This window comes from Molothrus ater, chromosome 8, assembly GCF_012460135.2.
Source record: "Molothrus ater isolate BHLD 08-10-18 breed brown headed cowbird chromosome 8, BPBGC_Mater_1.1, whole genome shotgun sequence".
In the NCBI taxonomy this organism is placed as follows: Eukaryota; Metazoa; Chordata; class Aves; order Passeriformes; family Icteridae; genus Molothrus; species Molothrus ater.
This window is the reverse complement of record NC_050485.2, coordinates 6,951,240-6,971,471: the sequence shown is the minus strand read 5'-3', so window position 1 is coordinate 6,971,471 and position 20,232 is coordinate 6,951,240. Positions and strand designations below refer to the sequence as shown.

The 20,232-nt window shown below is 44.4% G+C and overlaps 1 protein-coding gene across 1 annotated transcript; it reads left to right on the top strand.

The window, feature by feature from the left end:
• Nucleotides 1-10,517: 10,517 nt before the first annotated feature.
• On the top strand, nt 10,518-19,726 carry CDK1 (cyclin dependent kinase 1). Its single transcript, XM_036385624.1, has 8 exons — nt 10,518-10,561; nt 11,429-11,479; nt 12,857-13,013; nt 14,069-14,192; nt 14,581-14,751; nt 15,310-15,473; nt 15,601-15,742; nt 18,847-19,726. Exons 2-8 carry the CDS (start codon nt 11,443-11,445, stop codon nt 18,958-18,960), a joined length of 909 nt encoding a protein of 302 aa, XP_036241517.1. The 5' UTR covers nt 10,518-10,561; nt 11,429-11,442; the 3' UTR covers nt 18,961-19,726.
• The last annotated feature ends 506 nt before the right edge of the window (nt 19,727-20,232 follow it).

Here is a 20,232-nt window from a genome sequence, read left to right as displayed (position 1 = left end):
GACCAATTCCAAAAATGTTTCAGGGAAGAAAATAATGGAATCTAAACTAGTTTTATCAAATTAAAGAAAAAAATATGCTTAAAACTATTTTGAAGGATTTGTTTCAAAAAATTCAAGCTTCAAAACTCTCCTTCTTAGGCATGTCAGCATCATAAATAGCTATTTAACACTACATATGAGAAGTCAAGCACAAAACCCACATAAATAGAAAATATTACCCTCATGCCTCTAATTCCTCATCACACCATGCCTCTGGAAAAAGCCAACAAGTGCCACCAGCTGTTAAAAAAAAAAATCTTCCTTAGGCCAAGAGTAAAACTCCCTCAAAGAGCTAATGAAACTTTGCCTGATTAAAGATTGCAAAACCATGCTTTTCTCAGAATTAATGCAACATGCCAGGTCTTATTTTGTCATACCAAGAGCCATGCCAGCAGGAGCACAACCATTGTCAACAGCTTATCACAAACCCTAATATATATGGGAAATATTCCCACTCCAAACAACAGAGAGTGGCAAAAATAACTTTTAATAAGTAATCATCGACTGGATTAGTATGTCAATAGTTTTTACATGATGTCAAGAGCACTGAATTTTGAGAAACAGAGTATGTAAGAACAGAACTCTGAGAGTTTGGAGTGGAGGAAAAAAAAAAAAAGCTGATAAAATGTAGGATAAAACCAGAGTAAACTGCAAGGGCAGGAATTTGCCTGTATTGAACAACTGTCTGGAACTGAGGCTCATGTGGTCTGATCTGCATGCTACACAGGGAGGGGTTTGGGAGGATTGTTTAGTTGTTGGTTTGGTTTTTTAACTGCTAAACTGCCACTTCCCCCAGAGCTTTCAATGACTGAATAGCATTTGCATGTATTATTGCTTTTCAGAGCAGCTATGATTGGACTTACAGTCTCATAGATCACACTTAAAACTTACTCTGTGAAATAAACTTTCCACTTTAGCAGTAAATGATTTCTTTTTATTGCTATTGTTTATGTGATAACAACATGGCTGTCATATTTGAACTGCATTTGGGTTTTTTCCTCCCCCTGCCCAGCAACTTGACCACCGTCTCCCCTCTTCCCACAACCACCCCACTTTTAAGGTAAGTGGCAAAAAGCATAAAAGTTTTTCATTGCTGAAGTTCAAAGATCTCTTCCAAGCTGTAGACAATTCCCAAATTTTCAGCACCTAAATATATCAAATAGAAGCACTTGAGAGCAAAGCACAGCACTCTAGGTGACCTACAAGCATAATTAACTTCTAGGCATTGACTTTAAGAGTGCCCACGGTGCTGAGGCCAAGAGCTCTCAAAACAAAAGAACTAAAACAAGAAACTAACAAAACTAACTCAAACAACAAAGTACATTCTACTCTTCCTGTCACGTTTTAGAAACACAAGCTTCTGAACAAGACATTTTAGAAAACACTGAAGTGAAATAAACACCAAAGAGCCATCCAAATAATCAACAGTAAAGTACTGCAGGACTATAGACAGCCTTGAATAATAATTTTTTTTTTTTATGCCATTAACAATTTTAGCTCTACAAAGCCTGGAAATTATCTTAGAAAAAACTGTAACTAGCTTTTTATTTTAAAAAGGAAAATATTTAGCCACACACAATTATTGACATAATTTTCTAAACCTATAACAGACAGATCTCATTATCTCCAACAAGAACACAAGCATTAAATTAGGATCTAGAAAAGATGGAAGAGGTGACAGTTTTTCAATAATGGAAATCCCCAACCTCATCCTCTGGCAGGCATCAACAGAGCAACAGCACATGATAGTACAGTATCATTTGGAACAAAAATCATGCAATGAGCATTAGTCAATTCCCACAGAAATGAGAGACAGATTAATGGTGGCAGAAATATTTTTGAAAGGAACTCACTAACAAGCACTGACTGTGTCAAAGCACGTCCCCATCTCTAACATGGAGCACTAACAGTGTCTCAAGATCTGCGCATCTCATATACCCACCACACAAACAGACACCCTCAAAGTTTAGAGCCTGACCTAAGAGTCTTCTCAAACCAATGGGAAATTTGCTGTCCCTGATGGACTCAAGGGTCAGAGGACAAAGCTGGGTCTCTGCTGATCCTGAGGTCACTCCAAGCCCAAAATTGTAACACACACAATTTGGAGACTGAAAACAGTCACCACCTTCTTAAAGAACTCAACACTTCCAGCCCAGCCTAGGTTACAAACCTTTCAGAGAATAAGGTTTTAAGCTATCCACTTTGTGAACACACAAGGTCATATTTTCTCTCTTTATCCTTCAGACAATTGATGAAAGAGAGGCAAAAATGCCTGGAGCTCTGACAGCACAGTAACAAGCACTGTCTTCTTGTTCAGGGAACTCTCCTTCAAAACACAGGGCTCACAAAAAGAAGAGAGAGGTTCTGGGCAGGGGGAACAGCACCTTGCCCAACCAGAATTTAGAGACCCTCACTGCCAGAGCAGTAACTTATTTCTAGCTGATCAGTCCTCCTGGGGTGTTAATTTACATTCCATTTCAAAGCATGAACACCACACAGATTTGAGGGAGAAACATGAGAAACCATAACAGTAAAACAGATAATATTCCATCTTCTGTGTCCAGTTAAGTGTTTCAAGTAGTAGCAAAAGTGGTGTTAAAAGCAGGAAAGTTTAATGATTCAAAAGATACCAACTTCAGGGAAGAAAAAAAAAAAACAAACCACAAAGAACAAAGCTTATTCAGACTTGATTAATTATACCTTCAATCTTGAAATTTTTCAGTTTTAGTTTCAGGAGTTCTGGGCATGAAGCCCAAAAAAAAAAAAAAAAAAAGGGGGGGAGGGGGGTGGGTGAGAGATAATTCAGTTATCATACCTTCCCAATCCCTTTTTCCTAAACTTACTTCTAGTGGAAGAAGTGCCGTTTTGGCAGTAATAAGCAAAAATATACTCTTTCTTTGCCCTGAGAACACAAACCTGCACAGCTAAAATGGATTATACCATTTGTGTTCAGTAGAAAGAACGTGGGACCAGTGCACTCACTCACAACAGAAGGCAGCATTAGTGAGAGCAATAAACAGAGAGGGATCACATCGAATACCTGGGGCAGACCCACGACAGCAGCAAAGCTCCTTCACCTGACCCTGCAGCCTCGCTCTCACCATTGCGGAGGAGGGAAGGCCAGGGAGAAAAACAATTCCTGTGGCCGCTGGGGCCACGGTGAAGTGAAGCCTTCACCAGCATCTTCTCTTCACCTGCCCTGCAGCAAGATGGCTTGCGGTGGGTGTCCCTGCGCAGCCCCCGGGCGCTGGGATGTGAGCCGGCCCTCACACCGGCACGGCAGCCGGGTGCGGGGCCAGGTAAGGATGTGGGAGCCTCCACTCTTTACCTGGGTGGGTTTTCAGCCCCCGTCCCGCAAGTACATCGCTGCCTCACGACAGAAGTGTGAAACACAAGCAAGGCAGACACGCAAAGCACACCCAACACACCTGCGCCCCAAAACGCCACATTCCCAACAGAGTGGGGCATTACCGCGGGGGGTCGCGTGTTGTTTTGGGAGGGGTTTGGCCACCGCTGGCCCCGGCAGAGGCAGAGCCGTGCGGCCCTCCCGGCGGGGCCGGGGAAGGCGCTCCCGGCTGCAGCCTCGCACCTGGGCGGGCGGCGGCACAGCCGCTCCCCTCCCGCCGGACCCGCCGCTCACCCCGCGCTGACCCGGAGCGCCCACAAGAGAAGGGAGGAGGACGAGAAGGAGAGAGAAAAGAAGGAAAAGCAGAAAGAGCCGCCGGTCCCGCGCCCGCCTCTCCCCGCCCGAGGGCTGCGCGCTCACCTGGTCCCTGCCGCCCCGTGCCGCGGAACGCGAGGGGAAGGAGGAGGAGGAGGAGGAGGAGGAGGCCATGTTGCAGCGCTCCTCACCTCGCCCAGCCGTCCCGGGCTCACCCCAGCGCCGGGCCGTCCTGCCCGCGCCGCCGCCCCCGCAGGTGGGGCCAGGCCCGCCGCGCTCTCCTCCCGCGGCGGGTAGGGCACGGGGGGCGGGCGCGCTGGCTCCGGGACCGGCACCGCCGCCGCCCCGTCCCGCCCCGTGCCTGGGCCGGCCGCGCCGGAGGTGCCACAAGGCGGGGGCAGCGCCCCGAAGTCCGCCCCGCTGGAAAACCGGGAGAGCGGCCGCTGCCGGGGGCACCGGAGGGCCGGGGAGCTCCCTCAGCCGCCCGCGGCTCACCTGGACACGACGCGCTCTGCTCTGCCCGCGGAGCGCCCACGGCGTGAGGGGTGGAGGGGAAAGCTCAGCTGAAGTTTGTTAAACAAAACTGCAGAGCCAACCAGATCCTCGCGCTGGGCGCTGATGAGCCCCGTCCCATCGGGAGTGCCACAGGTGCGATGTGTTCGCTGCCATGCAAATGCGAAACTGCCCGCACATGAGCGGCGGCGGGACAATGGCCATGGGGAGCTGCACCTGCCGATAGTGATTAGCTGATACTCACTCCCTCACAACGCGCTCCAGCCTCGGGGAGTCAGTTCCGGTGTTCCTCCCTCGCCCAGGCCGAGATGAGGGCTGTGCAAACCTCACAGGTGAGATCCCCCGGTGATCAAACCAGCAGTTAGTTCTGCTTGTGCTTCTTCTCAGTTTAAAAAATGTTTTCAATCAATCTCATTAAAACGTGTTTTATCACAGCACAAAATTTTGAGAGTATTGTAAAAGCAATTAAGATTACTTTAGTTTTGACTTAAATTTCTTTATCCTATGGTTACTTCTCACAAGGCTGTCCTGGTGCATCAACCCCTTTTCCTGTTTTAATTAGAAACCATTTATGATGGTGAAACACAACAAGTGCTATTAAGCACTAATTTACCTAGAAATATTGGTGATAACAGCTTAATCCAGTTAGTTGTCTTACCGAGGGCCTTAGTGCTGTAGGTGCAATTTACGAAACACGTACCCAGCTGCATAAACTGACTGAAGGTGTTTATACATCTTTGGATACTGTGTAACTGATTGCTTGTCACTCCCTCTCTCCTGTAAACTTTTTGCTTTGTATACAGAGCCAAATAAAAATATTTAACCAAAGACTTTGGCTGTGTCTCACATGGAGATGGTAATTCCCCAGAATGTTTTTATCCCTCTTGTTTTGGATGTGACTCATTTCCTCAGCCCACTTGGAGAACTGGGAGCCAGAGGAGATGGGGGAAAAAGGATCACAAGCTCCCTGTTAGCTAAAAGCAAGCATGAAGCAAGGCTGGTCACGTCCACTGATGGGCAGGGGCAATAAGCAGTTCTGTGCCTGGTCCTGTTTGTGCAGCTCATGGACAAAACACTGTTTTTGTGCAGCTCATGGACCACATCACTGCACACCATCTTCCATGGCTCCTTAGGAAGGACAGGTAGAGAGACTTAAGAGGGATTTGCAGATTGAAAAAGAAAATAACACCCTAAGGGGAAAAAAAAGAAAAGGTTTACTTGAAATGAAAAGTGGTTTTTAAGTTACTCTTACAATTGCTAGGAGGAGGAATATTTAAACAAAGCCAAGTGTGATGTGTACATGTAAATCCATATTGCATTTCCACAGGCTTATAAACCTCACTTGTCTCACCTACACTCCCACCTGGAAGAGTATAGCTTTCTTTTTTGGCAGCAGGAATGATACCTGGAGGGAAAGAAAAGTTGACTTCCCTTACTTCAGGAGAGGTTTCAGGTCAGGCTTCCCTGACAGAGGTTTGGAATTTAAATGTGCTGTTGCAGTGCATTTGATCTGATCAAGCACAGTAGTGGGTGGTTGTTGTAAGATGAAAAAGGATAACAGCTAAATCCCGAGGTAAGTTGGATAAAAAGAGTATTACATGTTGAAATGAAACAGCCATTACAGGAAAGAGATATTTAATGTAACCCTCTCCAAATGAGCAATGTTGCTGATTGAGTTACACTGCTGCCAAAGACAGGGCCTAAGGGTTGGGCACAGCCTGGGGGAATGGGGTTTGTGCCTTGTTCCCTGCAGGGATGTGCTGCTGTCCAGGGCTGGGTTTGTGCCTTGTTCCCTGCAGGGATGTGCTGCTATCCAGGGCTGGGTTTGTGCCTTGTTCCCTGCAGGGATGTGCTGCTACCCAGCCCTCCACACCCACCTCAAAACCAGCCCCCTCCAGCCAGCAGGCACTGCTTGCCTGCACATCCAGGCTGAGGGAGCTCCAAGAGTGACTTCGACTGCACCTCCCCTGCTCTCAGGCACCCAAACAGAAGTTTAAAAGCAGTTTATTGGGTTATACCATTTAAATTCTTGAATTGTAAGCTAATTGAAATGCAAAAAGTAAAATCAGGAACCAGCCACCTGACCTGGGGTCAAAAGTGAAGTTAATGGGAGTTTTACCAAAGACTTTGGTGGAGCCTGGCTTTTTGCCCAGATACTCCAAAGAAACATAAACCACTGTTTGTTTGGGGTTTTTTTCCCAGGTTTGATACATGTATGCTGATCACCTTTCTCATTTAATTACGATTATTAAAATAAAATCCAGGTTGGGCATCTGTAGGTATTTCTCTAAAGGTTTTTTATGAAACCAGCTGCGTGTCCCATGATGAAGGAAGATCCACAGTGACAGTGGACCATTCCCTGTTGTGGGAAAGGAGTTTGGCAAAGCAGAGCTGGGGGAAGATTTCAGCCCAGCAGTCACAGGTTTCCAGTCCCTGGAAGCCCACTCCCAATAGGCTCAGCAGGGACTCTGTGCACACTTCTGCTCCCTCCCACAAGGCCATCACACTCTCCCCTCACTCCTCTTTGTGTGCTGCAATGTTCATTGCAAAACTTTCCCTGATTTTCAGCTGAGTTTTCCTTTAAGACAGTACCAACCCATGAATAACCAGTGACCATGAATAACCAGTTCTTCTATTTACAATATCTTTTTATTTGAAACAAACAGATGGTTTATGATACTTTCATTATCGCAATCATATCAATATTTGGGATTTTCAGGTAAAGTGATTTAGTGCCTGTTACAAAAAAACCCCACCCTTTAAAATAATTTTAACCTAAATTCAAGTACTTTAAGTGCATTTAAAATATTTATATTAATGCTGTAAGGAGACACTGACAATTTAATTATTTTTTTCTAAGCAGCTTCCATCCTTTTGTTTTATTTTTAAACAGATCTCAGGAGCTTTTTGTTTTCTGGCATCCTATCAAAATGCTAATGCAGAAGGAGAGCAGCAGAGAAGTTGTCCATGTTTCATGATAGTGGAAACTGTCCTGCATAACGAGAGATTTAACAGGTTAAATGTATCATCTGAGATATGCATTAGAGATACTATCCCTCTAATATTACCTTGCATTCCTAAGTGGTAGTACATCTCTCCTACTGTACTTTTGCATTTTTCATCTTAACAAAATAATCTTTGAGTTTAAATAAATGTTAAAAGGAGCCAATCAATGTTTGTACTTATCTGCTTTTGAGCACAGTGAACACAACCTATTTTTGACACTCTCATTAGTATTCACCAACCAGTTGACCTTTTCAGTCCCATCATTATGTAAAAGACAGAATACACTTTTTCTCTTCCTTACAGTGAAGTTATTGCTGAGGAGAATATGATTAATATATGAAAGACAAGACGATATTGACTTTTGCAGCTGCCCTGTACTCAGCAGAAAAGGAGTTGTTCAGAGCATTACACTGGGTTCTCAGCCATGAATACAGCTGTAATGCCATAATCCCAGCTCGGCATTGTCGTCTGATCCCGTGTGCCTTGCACAAACAGCGCTGCAGGTCAAGCAAAGGCAAGTCTAGGATACCAAAGAGGTTTTAATATATGTGCCCCTTGGTCATTTATATAAATAAAATGTAATTAACATTGTGTTGTTGAGATTCCTTTGCTGTTTGCCTTGGAGTTTTCCCTCAGTTCTGCATTTCACCGTGTTTTGCTGTAAAGGGGAGCAGCAGTCCTGGGGATTCCCACATGCACCCATCTGTGACTCAATTTTCAGCAGGCTCACTGCTGCTGCTCCCTCAAGCAGAACAGTAAATCCCTTCAAACTCAGAAGTCGCTGCAAATGCACTTGTTTCACTTGTCTCAAGAGGCATCATTAGCTCCTGCCATGTCCAAAGCAACGATCAACCAAGATAAGCACCATCCAGTCAGAAAGGAGAGGGATAATCTCTCTATATTTTAATATAACTTACAATAATTTATAGTTCTGAATGATTACAATACCACCACCAATGCCTGTAAATTACCTAGGGTTACCATATGTCTGGGACTTGCAAGAAATGTTTTCTTTTCCTCTAAAGGGAAAGTTGGACTTTGGCAACCTACCTAAGGTCCCTAGGCAGGGACTGGTCCAGCAGCAGTAGCTCCAGCCCTGGCAATAGAAAACAACATTGCTGGTAATAGAAAACAACTCCCCAGAGCTGCAGAGCCAGGCCTGAGGGATGTGTCCCACACTCTATCTGAGCTGATCCATGGGCATTGCTGTGCCCACACTGTCCTGGCTGCTTTGGACTTGTTACATACACAGGGTAGAAATTCTCTGTCACTGTGCAGGGCAGAGCACATCTGGCTCTTTTCCTATGAATTGCACAAGTCACATTCCCGTATGGAATTTCCCAGATACACAAAAGCCTTGTTCTAGGCAGGTAAATTCCCAGCAAGTGGTGATAATAGAGGATTCAAAGTAAACAGAAACCCACAAGCATGCGCACCATATGCTGCAAAAATTCCCCAGGAGGGAGGGGAAAGTGGAGGGGCTTTACCCCTGAAACACACTCAGGGGGAGGAATTGGACGGGCTGCCTCTCGCCTTTGCCATGGAGCAGCGATGAGTAGGAAGTGTACCATAAATAGCCCTACCTCCTGGAATCACCATCCCAAAGAAATGCTTTAAGGGAGAAGCTACATGTTTTTGTTTGCAGCACCCTGCCCTGCTTACATTTCAGACAAACAGCAAAGCCATCCTTCAAGAATGTTGTAAACCAGTGCAGTGAAGTAATCAAAGAAGGCAGTAACATCAGCAGTGTGAAGTGGTGCCTGTGTCTCACCCCTGCAGGGACTGTAGGTTTCCACAAGAGCTGTTGGTCCAGGACTGCCAGTGCTGATGATCAATTGGTGCAAGAGTGGGTCAGCAGCAGCACCACAGTGGAGCTGTCCTGCAAGGGAAAGACTTGGAAAACTAGAAACACATGACTTTGCTAATCTATTTAGCATTTCAGTTTCTCAGTGACAAAATTTGTTTGCAGTCATATTTTCCCAGTATTTTTTCGTTAACTCGTGCTGTAGCACCACTTTGCTGGGTACCAGTGGAGGAAGGCTGCAGCTGGCAGAGTGCTTGTTGAGCAGGGCCCACAGGTGCCTCTCTATTTACATCCCTGACCCTTCTTTCAGAAGCTGGGATAGCACAGCAACTAATCTTTCTTAATCTGGGAGGAGGCATGCAGAACTTTAATTTGCCTACAGACACATATCCCAGCTTCTGGGGAATTAAGTTACCCGATGACCTTTCATTAAGGCATATGCCTTAAAAGCAGCTCCCAAGGCAGCAGCAGCTCTGCCCAGATCAGCGCTCATGCAGCCAGAAATAATGAATTTATGCTCTGGCTGGCCATGGCATCCAAATCTAACAGACTTGGTTAAAAGGAGAAGCTGCAGCATCCAAATCTTACAGATTTGATTAAAAGGAGACACTGCAGCCAACGCCCAGCCGGGTCCAAACACGATTATACTCCCCAAATCATGCCAACAGCCCAAAGGGTTATTCCAGTGGTACCCAGGGTCGTATGAAGAGATATAAAGTTGATCAAGCACTGGAGCATCTCTCTGAGGAGGAAAGGCTGAAGGAGCTGGGACTGTTCAGCCTGGAGCAGAGACAGCTGAGAGGGAACATCATCCCTGTGGGTCCCTCAGAGGAACACCGTCCCTGACTGCAGGGAGGGCTCAGAGCAGGGACCAGGCGCTGCTTCTTGGGACCAGCAGTGGCATCACAGGAATGGGCAGGAACTAATGCCTAGGAGTTCCGCGAGGCAGAACTTTACTGTGCAGTGAGCGAGCTCTAGGACAGATTGCCCACAGAGGATGTGGATTCTTACTCGCTGGAGATATTCCAGAACCGTCTGGACGCAATCCTGTGCCATGTATTCTGGGACGGCCCTACATGAGCAGAGAGGTGGGAGTAGGTGACCCACAGGCATCCCTTGCAGCCTAACCCGTTCCGTGCCTCTGGGATCATGACCAGTCCGCCCAGCGGCGCCGTCCCAGCGCCCCCCGTGTCACCGGCTGAGGGCGACGCAGAACGACCCACCCGCCCCGCCAGACTACCTCCACTCGCGATAACCGCGAACCAAGGGGACGCCCAGTACACCTCAGCTTGCCGCGCCCGGCCGCGCAGCATTTCTCTATTTCCCACCCCCGGCGGAGCCTAAAGCCGCCCTTTGGGCCTCGCTTTGGCGCGGAGCGCGCTGATTGGCCGCTTTGAACGGGCCCGGCGCGGCGCCATTGGTGAAGCGCGGCAAGCGGCCGTTTCGAATGCGCGGCGGCCCCGCCCCTGCTCCGCGCGGTGCTGCGGACGTGCCTGTGCGGCGGCTCGTGCGGCGCGCGCGCAGCGGCGGCTCCGCAGGTGAGGGGCGCGCGGTGGGGCCGTTGGCGCGTGGGGCCTGGGGGGCGGCCGGGGCGGAGAGATGCGCGCACCCGAGCCCGTGCGGGGTCCCGCTCCCCAGCCCGGGGACACAGCGCGGCCGCCCGGCCCGGCCTAGCCCGGTGTGCGGCGGGGAACGCCCCGGAGAGACGGCCAGGGAGCGGGGGAGAGCCTCGGGCCGGCGGGAGCACGACGGGGGCTGGGCTGCACCGAGCGGCGACTGCCCGGAGCCAGCACCCGCCCGGAGCCGGAGGTGACTCGGCTCTGCCCGGTGTCCGTGACCTCCCCCGGCCCGGAGCTGGAGGTGACTCGGCTCTGCCCGGTGTCCGTGACCCCCCCGGAGCTGGAGCCGGTCCGGAGTAGCGGGGGAGGTGCGGAGTGCCCGTCCCGGCTGTTGCCTCTCGCTGTCCGGCCACTCCCGCTGTGCGGTGACACCCTGGGCCCGTGTCCCCTGGCGTGGCTCGCACCCGGTTCCCGAGTTTCACACAGGGTCATTCCTCTCCGTTTCTAGCTCATTCCTCTTGAACAAGCAGTTAGGTAAAAATGATGAGTAGGGTGCACCTTTTTCAGTTCCTCGACGACTTTTCTTCAAAGATTTTTAAATATTTTTTTTTCTGCTTGGAGTCATTGCCCTCTCGTACCTTGGGGTGTGGTTTTTCTAGCTGGAATTTGGAAAAAATATGTTCCGTGTTCCTGTTGATGAGAACAGTTAAGTGTTTCACATTACATCTTAATTATGTGAGGCACTACTCGCTTCTATAGACTTGGCACAGGTTCAGTGACTTGTCTGTGTTTAGGACAGCAACTGTTCACCCTCATTTTCTGTTTCTTTTTTCCCGTCCATTTCAGGGATAACCACAGCAATGGACGATTACACGAAAATAGAGAAGATTGGGGAAGGTAAGTATGGCGAACAGTGAGCTTTTAAATGCTCCACAGTTTGAGCTATGAAGTGTTGCAGAAGATCTGTGCACGCAGCCTGTTACAGGAAACACTGAGGATGAACCAAGTGGCTAAATAAGCCTTTAGCTTAATTGCTGTGGTAGTTATGTATATCTGTAAGAACTTTCAGCCTGCCCCTTTTTTTTGAAAGTGACATGGTCTTTTTAAAAATAACTGACCAGTGTTGAAAAGTGTCTGTCTTCATTTTGATGGCTAATGCTGTCACATTCCTCCAAAAGGGAGAAAAAATATGTTCTGAGGCCTGAAACCAGCTTACAGCTTAGGAAGCTCCCCCATTTCTCTGAATATAAACTTCCTAGTTGCCCCTGAAGCTGTGCAATGTGTTGTTTTGCTTGGAGCTGCTGGTAGGGAGTAGTGTTTTCTGGATTGTTCTGCTCTGATTATATACAGGCAGTGAGGGTGTCAAGGGAAAGTAAGATACCAAAGCTCTGTGGAGAAGTGAATTTTTAACAATTATTTCACATTGAGGCACTAAGAAGATGGCTTCAATGCAGGTCTTGGTCACAGCCCCCCTGTTTTTGGAAATCCAGCCTGTGATCACTGTAGAAGTCTGTGTTTTATAAATTGAGAGTTTGAAGTACATTTTTCTGAGATTGCCCGCTCTGAGGGTGTGCTTGGATCTTGCACCAAAGCTTTGTAACCAAAGCCTTGTGCCTGAATCTTTCTGAAATAAAACTAGTTTGGGCTTCATGTGAGACATTAATGCTTGAAGAAGGGTTAAAAGAGAAGGCTCACAATGTCTTGGTTTGAGGGTTCTACTTCTGTGAGCACTGATAACTAAGATGGATTGATTTGAGATTTACTCTTGGTTCCAATTTCAGCTTCTGCTGAGACCCACAGCACTAGCCTCTCTCTTGCACTGAGCATTGTGCCAGAAGTATTTCTACAGCTCACACTCATGGATGGCTGGATCTCAGACTGCAGAAGCACTACTTTCATTTGCAGCTAAACCTTTAGCATTTTAATATGATGTATCAATGGCAAAATCATAATCTTTGTAATGATCTTGTGTGAAAGTTAAACAACTTGAAACTGGAATAGTACCTGATTTTATAACTACATCTTCCAAATATTCACCTTTCACACTTAGGCTTCTAAGTACCTGTCCTAACAAATGCTACACTTCATGGGTGGCATTCTTTAAACAAACAGAAATATTGCTCAGTGTAACTCTACAGCTAAGTAATAGTTTGTAATCTAAACAAATACTCCATTTGTAAGGACTTTTCCTACGTTAGCAGCTCCTGTTTGCAATAACTTATTTGTACCTGAAGCTGGTACTTCTATATTTTGTTTCACTGTCTTTTTGTTCAGGTACCTATGGTGTTGTGTATAAAGGTCGTCACAAAACCACAGGCCAGGTGGTTGCAATGAAGAAAATACGCCTAGAAAGTGAGGAGGAAGGTGTTCCAAGTACTGCTATCCGAGAAATTTCTTTATTAAAAGAGCTGAATCATCCCAATATAGTCTGGTATGCATATACTGGTATTTAGCTAAACTGTTGGAGGGGCACTAGCTCCCATCAGATCATAAATTATTTTTCCACTCATCTAGTGAGGTGAGAACCTCTCTGCTTAATACAGTATCTGCTTTGCAGCAAATATTTTAAGCTCCATATTTATGCCAGTTTTCTATTTAAGCCTTCCTCATGCTGCCTTTTCATTTTAGGAATCTTACAAATTTTTGTTAATTTAGAAATTTCTGTAAAATCTTTTCAGAGGTTATTGTGAGAATGGTGGCAGCATACATCATGAAAACTGGCTGTAGCTGTTACTTCAGGCAGACTCAGAAGTTTATTTACCACTTTGGATACTGTTTGACTTAAGTGTTCTGATGTTCTCCCTGCTGTTCTGTAGCAGGAATTTAGATGTGTTTTGATGCTGTCATAGCTGGCACACCTGAGCTACGAGTGAAACTTCCATCAGTGACTGCTTGACATGTAAAAATTATTGCAGCCATTGCCTTCCCACAACACATTTGCTTGCTCTTTGATGCAGCAAAATACTTAAACTTTAATGTGCCTTAAAACTGGTCAGGTTCCAGCCAGGTAGTGTCTCAATGTGTGCATGTGTGGGTTTAGGAACCCTTACATTCCAATAAGGATGAAGAAGATACTTATAATTGTGTGCAAATCCTGCTGTGTCTGTTGGATTCCTATTAAATATTCCCTTAAGTTCCCAGTAATTCAGGCTCTGCTGTGACAAGCCAGCTTCAAAGAGAAGCTAGGCACCAACACCCACAGGTGGGGGTTTTTTTTAGTGGCAAAAGTATTTTTTCTTCAGACTCCTGTGTCTGATTTGAGAGAACATAAGTTTAAGAGGAAGCTTATAGGCTTTTATCTTAGTTTGACACTATTTCAGATACATTTGATTTTCCAGGTGACAGTATAACTCACTAAGTCTGTTGTTTGAAGTCTTTAAAGACTTCCACAATAGCAACCTGGAAATATCAGCTTGTATCCCTATTGAGGAAGGAAATGGGAGTTCATGTATTTTGCAGTGGAAGTAATTGTATACTCATTTTTAGTCTTCAGGATGTTCTCATGCAGGATTCAAGACTGTACCTTGTCTTTGAATTCCTTTCCATGGATCTCAAGAAATATTTGGATAGTATTCCATCTGGCCAGTATCTGGAGCGTTCACGTGTCAAGGTAATGAGGACAATTTCTTAACCTAAGAGGGAATTTAATGATGACCTACTAAACCATAAGCAGCTCTTATTTTCAGTATAATTAACTCCTTGAGCAGAAATGAAAGGTTAAATAAGCAGTGGTAGATAAAAAGATGAATGTGAGTTTTGCTTTCAAATGCCACTTGAAAATCTTGTAATTACTGAGATCAAACTGCCTTAAACTAATCTTCAGAATTAATTTGTGTAGCTTTTTGATTGATTATTAACTCAGTATCTGCAGTGCTTTGGATCTCCATTTCCTGCTGCTGTGGGGAGAGCTAATGAAGGGAACACCTTTGTGTTGCAGGACACTGACATGTACTAAAGATAACTCCTTTCTTTCTTTCCTGCCACCTCATCCTTTCTAGAGTTATCTGTACCAAATTTTGCAAGGCATTGTCTTCTGCCACTCAAGAAGAGTTCTGCACAGAGACTTGAAACCTCAGAATCTCCTGATAGATGACAAGGGAGTGATTAAACTGGCAGACTTTGGATTGGCCCGGGCCTTTGGAATCCCAGTGCGGGTCTACACACATGAAGTGAGTTGGGACATACCGCTGGTGCTTTGGATAGTGTGCACTTGCTTCCTGCTAAGAACTCGTTCTGAAACAGTTAAAAAGAATCAGTGTTTTCAGGTTTCTTCAAGTCATAAGCTAACAAAACTATGAAAAAGTTATGTTTTGTTTTCCAAAACAATTTTCCAGTTCTTTGTGGTTTCACACTAAGGTTCCAAAACATTTTATGAATCCCACTCAGAGTGAGTCAGATGGACTCAAACTTGTTGCTCACTGTCTCATAAAGGCATTTTTGCTTTGCACAGCACTTGGGTTTGAGGGGTTTTGTGGCTGTGTGCCAAAGGATTCCTGCTCTTAGGGAAATTGTGCAGGCAGCTGCTTTTCTTGAAGTAGAAGCTACTGCAATGGAGTTGGTTTGTCTACAAATGAAGTTTGAAACTAGTATTACACTTCCACTAAAACTTATAGTACTGCTATTTCTAGCAAAAAACTGTGAATGCTGCTTAATAACAAACGAGCCATTTATCTTGCAGTCAATTAAAAGACCTGATTCCACAAACTTAACCTTTCCTTGTTCCACAGGTAGTGACACTGTGGTACAGGTCTCCAGAAGTGCTGCTGGGGTCTGCTCGTTACTCTACTCCTGTAGATATCTGGAGCATAGGAACCATATTTGCTGAGCTGGCAACTAAAAAGCCACTTTTCCATGGGGATTCAGAGATTGACCAGATCTTCAGAATCTTCAGGTATGTAAGGCTGAACCTTTCCTTGCTACCTCTGTGGCACCACACAGCAGTTGTGTGTAATTAAAGGTGTAATAGCACATAACAGATTTCAGACTAAATTGCTTAACATTTGCTTATGCTTGCACAGAGCTTTAGGGACCCCCAACAATGAGGTATGGCCCGACGTGGAATCCCTGCAAGACTATAAAAACACATTCCCAAAATGGAAACCTGTCAGCCTTGAAACACATGTCAAAAACTTGGATAAAGATGGACTTGATCTGCTGGCTGTAAGTAGTCTGTCCTAAGCTGCTGATTAAAATCTGAGTGGGCTGTTTGAAATACTCCAGAATACACAAAGCTGTACTCATCAGTCATAGCTAGAAGGAAAATATGGAGATCGTCAAGCTGTCAGCAGTGGTATGAGCCTTCATTCTTGTACAACTCACACCTTGTATGACATTAATTCCTTTCACAAGTAATACCAGACTATTTTTCACATGAAGCAATTATGCCTCAGCTTTTTTATAATAATAATAAGCCAGGTACAACTTGAAAGTGAGGATGAGTGTTTACAAAGAGGTTTAAGTGAAGGCTTCTGCCCATGAAGTAGCTGTCACCTTTCTGCTGCCAGCACCAGTTGTGATGTGGCTGTGTGACTGCTGAGCCAGTTGGAAATGTTTATTTTGTGGTAGCATGTGGATTAATCTTGGTGGGCTCATCTTGGTTAAATTTTCATTATGGTCTTAACTGAATAAACAAGGATAGAAACAGCTGAATGTATTGATTAGCTGAGACTAGAAACTTAAGCTCAAGTCTGTCTGTAGTGTGTCTCAATTGCCCTTAAATTTGGAGCCAAATATTTTTGGCTGTGGTGTATTAACTTTTAATTGGTATCTCTTGTGTTTAGTGTGCGTTTCCTTTAGTTCTGTGGCCAGGCTGTTAAACTACCACACCAGGCTGCTAATTGGCAAGCTCTTCATCATCAGTCTTTCCATTTAAGTGCCCTTCCAGCTCATGTGCTGCCACTGAGGGCTAATTTAGGTCATGTCCTAAGTGTGCTCTTAGATGTCCTGAGGTATAATAACATACCTTAGCTGTCCTTTGGCTGTTCTAAAGCTGCATTTGTACAGTGCAGACCCACAGATGGGGCTGTGGGTTGGGTGCTCTGTGTGTCTCAAGACAAGCTGACCCTTCAGAACCCCCTTGTAGAGCAGTACCTGTGCGCCTGGCTCATGGCTGTGAGCAGTCACAGAGCAGTTCATTACCCATATTGGTAATATGCAGAATGCTCTGAACGAAGAAGTGGTACTCAAAAAACTCAAATGATCACAATTTCTCAGTTTTTCTTGGGGGACAGAGCCCCAGTTCACACTGACAGCCTGAGCATTTGTTGAACATGTAGTTGTCCTGGATAGCTCTGAACCTTGTAGCACAGCTGTCTGTAGTACAGAGATACAACCCCTGACAGCATCTTTATTAAATCAGTTTGAAATAGAATTATTGCTGACTGTATTTACAAACTAAAATGAAAGGAACAGGCAGGAGAATCTTGTTGAAACAGCTGCATGAAAAGGATCTGCCAAGGGCTCATCTGAGCTTAGGTGGGGCTTCACTGTGTGAAGCCAATAGTTGGGGCTGCTGCTAATAAAGGCAAAAAAGTACAAATTCTTTATGGTATTAATATAATTCTAGTCTCAAAGCATATTAAATTCTCTGAAGACTTGTATGGTTCTGCCTTAATCAATGTTAACATTTTAGTTTCCTATTAGTGCCTGGTGACAGTGGAATCTGTGTAGTAGACAAAGGACTTCCTAACTGGAATCCCTTTAAGTTTCCTATGGCACTTTTAAGCCTTTTAAACCCATAATATAACTTTAAAAGCAACAAAACTAAATAGTTTGTTCTAGAGCACAAGCTCAGATATGTCAGTAAAAATGTTTCAATGTTTAATTTTTTTTCTATAGACTATTGCAGATGTATGTAAAGGAGCTGTCTTTGACAATGTCTTAACACAAAAATGTGTAATTCAAATTGCATGAGTGAGGTTGTGAGTTCAAGACCTTCATAAGCTAAATGACTTCTATGGCCAGCATTTCCAAGCACTTGATGGCTGTTCTCAAAAGCTTTGAATTATCAGGACAGTAGGTACCAGGGAAAACTGGTGTTCCAGACTGCTCAGAGAGGTTTCCTTCACTTGCTCCCTCAGTTGTGGTGCTGAAGTCTCAGTGTCCCTTTCTCAGAGAAATTCCCCTCTTTGAGTCAATTTTGAGAGAAACTTTGATACCAGAATTAACTATAGGACACTGTTCTAGGTATAGGTAATGGGAACCTGCTACAAGGTAAAATTGGACATGCAAGGTTAAATCTAGAGGCAGCATTGCATTTGGCAGAAGTTCAGAGGACATAAATGCAAATTCAGTGGTTTAAATCAACCTGGAAGACTCCCTGTAGAATGAAGTGTAAAGATAATTAAATGTCAAGATTGAATACTGGGCAGAGTAAGACTGGTTAAGTTTTGTTCTGGAAGACAGATTTGTTGTGCAAGCAGGGGAGAGGCAGCTGGTGGAATCCTGATTACTTGAATTTGAAATGGTCTGTCCTTTAGTAAGGAGAAATAAAAAGACTTTGCTTGTTTTGGGCCTAGTACAGAACTACTGAATGCTTCATTCCTGTTTTGACCCCTTGAATAAGCTATAGCTTTTTTTTTTTAATGGCTAGGAAAACAAATTTCCTCATCTTTTAGAAACTTCTGAGGGTTATTTTAATGGCTGTGACACCCCTCTTTTTGCTCTCATCACCCTTGAGGTATCCAAAGTATTGAATACCTATTGAATACTATTGAACTATTTTACTGCCAAGAGACTCAAGTGTTAACTGTTATCTTGAGTTCTACCTGCTTGTCATCTACTTTCCAATTTGGATTTTGAAACTGAGTGAGCGTTCTCTTATTTTAATTGTAAAGTCACCAACCTGAGCAGAAGCCATTTGACATCACTTTGCTCCATGTCAGCAACAAAAGTGTCAAACCACTTGGCCTTGTAAACATTTAGGGCTTTACCAGCCTAAAGCTTATTAATTTCCCTCAGTAAGAAGCTGAGACAATTATTGCTGCTTGGCTGCCTGGTTCTGGATTTAGTTCAGTGGATGTGGTACCCAGACACAGGCAAGGGCTTGGTTATTGAACAGGGGATTCTTCATCTTCTGAGATACCATGCACGGCTACTGACTTGTAGGGGAAATAACCTCTCCAACCAGGAGAGTACAGAACAAAGGGGGAAAATGTCTTTGTAGTTACTTTATTAATATTAGGGTGAAATATCTATGTATTTAACATGATTTTAGCTCACATTTTATGAGGAAGTAAATGTGTTTTTGTTTTTTTTTCTTCCAGAAAATGTTAATTTATGATCCTGCAAAAAGGATTTCTGGCAAAATGGCCTTGAACCATCCATATTTTGATGATTTGGACAAATCCACTCTTCCTGCTAATCTGATTAAGAAATAGGCCTTCATACTAAATCATCCAGAGTGAAATAACTGTGATTACTTTTATTCTTAAGTCTGTCATTTGTATGTCTGTCTTTCTGCTCTTAAGATTGGCTGTATTCTGTTTGTTTTGGTTTAAGTGTTATCTAAATGTAAATATTAACCTGTTAGTGCTGAGTTCAAATACAATACAAATATTGCTGCAATTAATGCAGCCAACTTTCTATAAATAAAGCTTTAACCCCAGAGGAGGACTGAACTTATTTCCAGGCCACAGCTGCTCTACAGAAGGACACTTGTTTTCTTTGGAATGCACTGGAAAGGTACCACTTGGCTAAAAAAGGTGCTAACCTAAACTTCTAAATGGTTGTTCCTGATATGATAGGAAATTCTTGAGTTTGAGTTGTTTCAGTGTCATGTCAGTTACAATTTTACTTGAGCATGGCAACTGTGATGTGCCAAAGGACACTGTGTGATACACTGAAGAACAGCAACTTAGAAAAGTGTGGATGGCCAAACTGATTTTGAGTTTTTGAAGGCAGCTGCAAATCATTATTTGAGATAAGTCCGTTGCTCCATGTTTTTGTTATTGTCTTGGAAGCCAAGAATTTACCAAGATATTGGCTGTTGTGAACTCCTAGGAATTGTATCATAAACTGAGATGTCACGTGGCTCCAGACCTTTTGATAATTAAAGCAGAAGCTTTTTAACGCTCCCTGGCATTTAACTGAACAGGTGAGAATATTGTTAAAAGTTCAAATAAAGTTCAAAGGTGTGTACTAATACTGGATTGTGTGTTAGTTTCCAATTCCTACCTTCATTGTTGGTCCACAGACACATCAGTAGGGATGGGGTTTATGTCTTAGGCACTGTTGAGCTCCTTTCCTTGCTGGCTGGGGCCAAGGCTTGCAGCTCAGTGGGCAATAGTATTGAAAGTATTTAGATTTCTAAATCAGGTGTCTGAAAGCTCTGATATGAACTCTATAAGCAGTGAGGTTTGTAGGAACCCTGTCCTACAGCTGCTGACTCTGGACACTAAAAGCAGTGGAGGTGATGACATCCATCCAGTTCATCACATGTTTGCTGTGTCCATGAGTAGCTGAAAGTGTTAACCTAACTTTTGTTAACAAGCAGCATGGTGAGAGATAAATACCACTTGGGCTGTAACCACTCTTCTCTGCAAAGTGCTTCTTAATCTCCAGAAATATTGGAAACTTGGCTTAATTGAATCATTTGATAGCAGAGCACTGAGGAGGAGAGGATTTTTCAAGTCATACAGGTAAGTTACTTA